Here is a 7,397-nt window from a genome sequence, read left to right as displayed (position 1 = left end):
GGTGCGGAGTTGGTGCTGGGAGCGGGGACGGAGCCGTCCGCGTGCCAGCCGCATGGAAACGCTGAAAGATCGCGGGTGCGAGCCTTACAGCAGCGCGTAGGTGGGAAGAAGGGAGTAAGTGCCTGGTCGGTGTGAGCGGCCGGAGCTGTCGGTGCTCTGCGTCTGGATTAGCAGCGTTCAGAAGTCTCGTACTAGGGGAAGGTGCTTGCTGGCACCTGCTGGTAGCTGCTCTTGTAGAACAGCTTTGTGTGCCAGAATGAAATAGGATTGCTGAGACACAGTTAAACAACTCGTGTTGTTATTTTTTTGGTTTTTACTACTTTAGGAAGTTCATCGATAAGCTCCCAGATAAGGGCAAGAAGATCTCCGATTTTGCAGAGAAGCTGATGTGTGCCATCTCACAAGAGGAAGAGCTGGCACGGACTGCAGAGCTGTTGTCTGCAGTCAGGCTGGAGTTCCAGGCAGAACAGGACAAGGCTCGTACCAGCAAACAGCACATCGCACTGGGCGAGCACACGCTGCACCAGAAGGAGCCCTCAGTCCTCAGTGACAATTCTCGTGCTGAAGAAGTTCCTAAGACTGCTTCCCAAGGACAGGAGGGAGAATGTTTGGGGCAAGATCCCACAAGTACAGCCTTGGAAAATCAGAGGGCTCAGAGCAAAAATGATGAAATAAAGACTGTCACAAAAGATCAGAATCTCTGTTGTGAAGCTATCTCTGAATCAGCCCCAAGCAGTCACCTGAACAGTGATCAGCAGATCTCTCAGAACAATACTGAGGGTGGCACAGAAGGTCCTTTAGGCAACCGTAATGACACATTGGTTGATGCTTTTCAAAAAGTTACCATTGCGGATGGGGATAATAGCGAAAAAGTACTGGAAAAAGAGCAGAATGTGTCAGAACATAAGGGCAATATTTTTGGAAGCCTGCACCCCAGGACGCCACATTATATTGAAGTTCTGGAGTCCAGAGCAAAAAACCCTGTCATAAAAAAAGCAAATTCAAAACAAACGCGTAAGTATTATGGAATACGGGAATCTGTTCCAGACAGAAATAATCGACTTGTTTAAGATTGGAAATGTTGCAGAAAAAGCAAGGTTGGTTTATTTTCTCCTGGTGAATTAGGAGATTTAAAGTCAGATGACATGCTGTGCTAATATATTGGCTCTTTAGTTAAGTGCTGCAGAATCTCAGTGCTAAGTGGTGGTCCGATCCTACCGGTTTGAAAAAAAAGGCATAATCTTCATAAAATTTCATAGCTTAACTATAAAACTACTAGGCAATTGGCAGAACTTTCTTCTGGATTGATTCTAGATCTTGTAAAATTTCAACAGCAACTGGCCCTTTGCTTTTCTGCATCTTTGTGAATCTGCAATTCTCACTGTGAGTATTGGCAATAATAACAATTTCTGTTTCCCTTGACTGCCAATTAATTGGCGTTCATTTTTTGTCTGCTGTTAGGATCAATTGTGACACTGTTTCCATGTAGAGAAGCTGTATCCTACTAGGTGAGGAGAATGTTAATATTTTTAGTTTTCTCCGAAGGTGTTTAAGTAAAGGGTAGATGTAGTATTGAGGGACATGGCTTAGTGGGCAATATTGGTAATAGGCAGACAGTTGGACTAGATGGTCTTAGAGGTCATTCCCAACCTCTGTGATCCTACACTTTTTTATTTGAGAATGGTATCATTACACTTCAGATGCTCTTTATACTTTTGTACCCTTACATGTTGAAATTAAATTTTAGAACTGAAGTTCTGAGCCGTGTATTTCAAATGTTGGTTACAACCTCTGTGTTTTATCACTTGTAGATTATCAGGAGAGCAGAGCGGATCATCGCGTGGTTCCTCACCCAGTCAGTCACCTGGGGGATCTGGCTCTCCAATTACTGTTGAAGAAAGAAGACTTAGAGATAAGAAACATTTGAATGACATCACAGCAGCTCGGCTACCACCACTTCACCACTCCCCTGCTAAGATGCTGTCCATTGAGGAGTCCATAGCAATTCAGATACAGCAAAAAGAAGCTTATGAGGTAAGAATTTATGATTTATCTGGAAAAGTAATTATTTAATTACTACAACCGTTACCAAAAAAAAACCCACCAAAATAAGAAGAAAGCATAAAGACATCTTTTGATACTTTTGAATTTGAAAATAAAATTGAGATTGCCAGACTTTGAGAAGACTATATTTGAGTCTCTTAATGATGTGATTAAATAATGTACGAAACCCTTTGAAATGGCTATTCCTGCACTAAACAAAATCTAGTGTTCTTCTGTGCAGTTATTCTAACTTCATTATGATCTCTTCATCTCTGACTAGAAATAAAAGTATGGAACTTGTCTATTAGCTTTTAATTATTTTTTGGCCCTTCCATAAATGAAAGGCTAGTGGTATTCAGTGTTCTTAAGGTACACAAGTAGCTGCTGTTGGCTTTGTTTATTCTGTGCCAAGTTGTGAAGTTCTTTAATTTTAAGGAAATTGCTTGCTAAATTATTTTGTAATGGATTTCCATTTTGACTTCCCAAATGATGCAGAGCTAATGTTTTAAACTAGGTGCTACTGTAAAAGTGTTGCTAATTACTATTTTACAAACACTTGCTAATTTTGTCTTTGACACTTAAAGGAAGCTAACTTATTTGTAAAATGAACGACTTTTTTGCTGAATTGTTGAGTTGCTGAATGAGTAGCATCGCTATTGGTACTGGTTTACGTACAAGGCTGATATGTAGACTGATTTTGTTCTGGCAGAAGTGAGATGGGAACTGTCATAGGGGGAACAGTCGGGGAATTTCAGGTCTTCAACTCAAAAAAATTCAAATACTAACAGAGCAGTTAAGTATTAAATGTAAATAAATTTATCTTTTTTTTTCATTAGTTATTAGATATTTTAATTAAATCTAGTCTGGAGTTACTAACATTATTGTGTCAAGCTTCTCCTTTGGTTGGTTGGGTTTTTTACAACCTGGATAAAAATGACGAAAACATTTTTACTAACTTGTGTCTTTTTTTTAATAGGAAATGCAAGCCAAACTTGCAGCACAGAAGCTTGCAGAGAGGTTGAATATAAAAATGACCAGCTTTGAACCAGAGGGGGAGGCTGCAATGCAATACAGAGAAGTGAGAGATGAAGATTATTTTTCAGCAGACGACTGAATTCAGGAAGGGGTGTCAGAGGATGAGCCACGTAACTGATCTTTATGCAATACTTCTTAAAACCCAAACATGAATATTGAGAATTCTTGATCTAGTTAGTTGTTTCTGAACATTTTAACATTACAGCTATGGGAAGGGTTCATAATAGCGCTTGTACTTGTGAGGTTTATTAAGTGATAACCCCAGTATTATTTGGAGACGGGTTTTGGAGCACTTGTGGCATTTAATCCTTGTGGAAAGCCCAACAGTTTTCAACTACAGTGAAGTGAGCTCCTTAATGTGCTTTTCCAAGCTATGATGAATCATCAACAAGAGAAGATTTCTTTTGCTGGGAAATGTGAGTGCAAAGAGCCTCATAATCCAAGTCTGTAAAGTTAGCTAAGGTGCCTATGAACTGCTGCGTGGAAACTATATTTATGAAATCTCTTATTTGTATAAATGTGAGATACTTCTCTTGAGGCATGATCTATTAAGGTCATCTGTCTTTTACCGTATGGTGACAATACACACCCAAATAAATTTGTGATTGCTTTCTTATCATGAGAACTTGTTTCTATGCCTGTAGCTTCAAGTAATACTTTCTGCCATTGTACTGTAAATAGAAAATAACATGAAGTTTTTACCTAACTCAATTCTGTTTGAGCTTTAAGGGATTCTGCTGTTTCATATTTGGAGACTACTGCAAAGCACATCAAGAGATTGAATTAATCTGAATACTTGAGTATTTTTATTAAAGGCTTTGGTGTTTTTCCATATTTTTGTACAGTGCTTTCAAACTTTGGAATACTATTTTTTCATAGTCTGGTACTATAAATTAAAAGATTACCTCTGGTTTTCTTGGAGAAAATAAGTCCTATGTATTTTACAGACTTAACTGTTCTTTGAAGATAAAAAAACAAATCTTCCTTACAGTAACATTTTCTGCCTTTTATTATGAATTTTGAAATATACAGAACACAAATGAGAAGTATTTCTCAATGATATTCCACTGCTGACTAGCATATTCAAATCCTGTTGTGAGTTTATTTTAGCTCTAAAAACAAACTTCAGATTCCTTGTGTAGCCTGGCATAACCTACCTTCTGAGATGCTCCAGCAGCAGTGGATACAGGACAGCTGCGTGTGCAAGGCTTTCCCTGGATGTGTACATAGTGCACATGTCACCAGAAACCAAGATGTGAGTCATTCAAAAAGCTGCACGTTTAGAAAGAGGGCTGAAAGTCTGTCACTTATTGAGTGCATAAAGCAGCTAATGCCACCAACAGCACCTTTTTAGCAGGCAGATACTCTTTCCCTAATGCTCTGTGAGCTCTCAGATAATTTGCATGGCACAGTCCATTCCCTGGTAATGTGGTTTGACAGGCAGAACTGCTGCTGAGCTTGTATGTGGCATTTTTTTTAATTATGTCATCTGTTCCTCATCTGTGATACCTCTTCCCCATACCCTTTCCTCACTCTGGTTTCTTGTTTCAATTATTTATTGGCTTCTCACCAGCTGTGTGTTTTTTCCATCTCAAGACTCATCTGCTCTCATAAGAACATCTCTGTGCAACCCATTCCCTTCCATATGTATTCCAGTGTCTGTATCAGATGCTCCAGTTCTGCAATTAACTTTGCCACATGCCTTGCAGCCTGTTGCCGTTGCAGCCTCCTCTTGCTTTCTGCAACTCCATTTAAATACCAGCTGTGCACCTGAACACCTACATACCTCACTCACTCTAATATCTGTAGGGACAGGAATGTGATTTTTTGCTGTAGCTACCCTTGTAGCAAAGCTCAGACTGCATACTGTACAGGTGTATGACACTTTCAAGCCTTGTATCTCTTTCTCCTTACCACTCCTATATCCTTACCTCTTTGTTGTGTGGTTTGTTTTGTTTTCCTTTTTTGTGCTTCTATTACATCTTCAGAGCATCACACCAGCATAGGTGAACCATGAAGCATAGGTTCTTACCTTTCCAGGCCTGTTGGTGCCCCTCTTGTTCCTGACTGCATTATTCCACCCTGTTACGCTACCGTGTGTGGCTTTTCCATGCTGGCTTTCCAGTGTCTGTGGGAAGTGTTGAGTCACTGCCTGAACCACTGATTGAGCACCTGGGAAAGGAGCCGGTCAGCCCTGGGAGCACAGGTGAAGGCAATTCAGCTGTGTGACCGGGAGGGATGGGGCCTGGCTGCACCTCTCTTAGACCTCATTGAAGGGCTGACCCCTGTGGGGAAGGGTATCTTTCTGGAGATTTCTCCTTGGTGAAGCTTTCCCTTGTGAACCTAGAATCTTCTGATATGGGTAAGCAATCTTCTTCCTTCCTTAGTAGCATCCTTCTGTCATGCTGAACCTTCTGTCATCACACTTCTGTTGTAATGCCTTTCCCATCATACTGATCTCTCCAATTTCTACACAGTGCTAAAGGAATTAGAACTACACGGTGAAGAACTTGTTTTAGGTTACTGATGTCTAATTCCGTGTAGGCTTCTGCTGACTGCTCTTTGATGATAACAAAAATTGCATTCTCTTTTTGGGCTTTTAAGGATTACTTTTGCTTTCTAAAGTGTGAAGCAGAAGCAGCTTTTGATCTGTGTTTTGATAATGTTTAACGTGTTGGAACTTGCTGAAATGAATCCCTTGAATGGGTGAACTTTGCCTTTAAGACAAAAAAATTGCTGCTGTAACAGGTGAAGTGGATTGCCCAACTAACAGCTGCTCAGTACTGTGGTGGGGAGTGTTGTGGGAGGGAGAGCTGTGTGAGTGCAGAACTAAGTTCAAAGTGTAAATCGTAAGTTGCTGCAAAAGTGTATACTTTTGTGGGAGGATCATTCTGGATTCTGAATACAGATGTGTTCTCCATGCGGAGATTTCGTGGGTGGTTGAAGAGTCAGGTATAAAGAGAGTCCCCTGATAAAGAGGGTGAGTGGTGGAATGATGTAGTCATATTTAAAGTTTCTGGTTAGGTGTGGTGTTCTGTATTTCGCTGTTTTCCAGTTTGGAACAGTTCAAAACATACACTGGGAATTGAGGAGGTTGTTCTGTTTTGTGGGAGTGAACTGTTAGCCTGGAAGAAAATAAAGAATCAAAACTGTGTTTTTTAATGTTTTTTAAGTTTCTCGTGTGAATAATATGTTGTTTTGGCCATGTGAAGTTTGCAGGCAAACCTAAGGGAAAATCAAGAACTTTTCTTTGCTGCTTAGCAAGGAAAACACTGGAGATGGAGTTAAGAAACAGTTGTTATAAATGGAAAGAAAACTAAAGGGAATTTAAATTGATAAGATCTGTAAGACCTGAAGCTGGGCAATCATGTTGATCTGAAAGGTGGCACCGAGTGCTTAAATGGCGTGCTGCAAATCCGATAGCTGCAGCACATGAGAGGCGTCTGTGTGGCAGCACCTGCAGTCCTTGGTTTTTGCATGGCCAGAGAGGTGGTAGGAGTCCCTGATTGCCAGCTGCAATTGCTCTTGGCCAATTTCTGTTCACAGGTGGAAGCTTTCCTGAGGGAGAGAAGGTGAAGTCTGGTTTGTCAGCTGTGGGGATAGCGTGATCTAGGGGATTTAGCAGCCTAAAAGATAATGTTAAGTACTTGCAAAATAGCATTTGGGAGAATTAAAGGTCTAAATGCTGCTGTGCATTAACTTTATTTCCTTTTTAATGTAAGAACAGCTAAAGGCTAGAAAGGGTCTAGAGGTTTAACCAGTTTTTGACAAACCTAATTCAATAGTTTTCAGTCTGATAGCTTGTGGGCTGCTTCTGTGGACTCTGAGATAAGTAAAAGTGTCTGGTTTGGGTTCCTGTATGGAGGAAATAGAGCTTGCAAACACAGAATGTGACAAGCACAGCTCTGCAGTATGGTTTCTGAATGTGCCACAGGGACACTGCATCAGCAGCCAGAATACCCAGACCCTAAAGACTGATTGAAACTTGTGTGGGAGCCACAGGAAAAACTGTTGTGTTCCATGTGCAGCCTCTGGGCAGTAGTTTTGGGGGTATCTGCGTGGAACAGTTCCTGTGCTAGACACACCACCAGCTGGCAGCCTTTAGCAGCCTTGGAGAGGGCACCCTGTCAAGACTGAGCTGTAGGTAGAGTATTCCTGGGCCAGATGAATTGCAACGAATTCTTGAGTTTTCTGTTCTTTTTTTGGATGGGTTTTCTGTGTGTTTGGGGTGGGGTGGAGGGAGATCACCACTGAGAATTCCTAGTTTCCTACTGTTTGATTTTTTTTTTTTTGGGTTGTGAACTCCCAGATTCTCAGAG

The 7,397-nt window shown here is 40.9% G+C and overlaps 1 protein-coding gene across 1 annotated transcript; it reads left to right on the top strand.

Annotated features, from left to right (window-relative positions):
• Positions 1-22: 22 nt before the first annotated feature.
• On the top strand, positions 23-4,068 carry POLR2M (RNA polymerase II subunit M). The gene is given in 4 exon segments (XM_031555270.1): positions 23-984; positions 987-1,014; positions 1,812-2,034; positions 3,020-4,068. Coding segments are annotated over 4 exon segments (987 nt in total). The 5' UTR covers positions 23-386; the 3' UTR covers positions 3,158-4,068.
• The last annotated feature ends 3,329 nt before the right edge of the window (positions 4,069-7,397 follow it).

Source organism: Meleagris gallopavo, chromosome 12 (genome assembly GCF_000146605.3).
Source record: "Meleagris gallopavo isolate NT-WF06-2002-E0010 breed Aviagen turkey brand Nicholas breeding stock chromosome 12, Turkey_5.1, whole genome shotgun sequence".
In the NCBI taxonomy this organism is placed as follows: Eukaryota; Metazoa; Chordata; class Aves; order Galliformes; family Phasianidae; genus Meleagris; species Meleagris gallopavo.
Note: the sequence above shows the minus strand (reverse complement) of the source record. Positions and strands in the feature narration are given on the sequence as shown.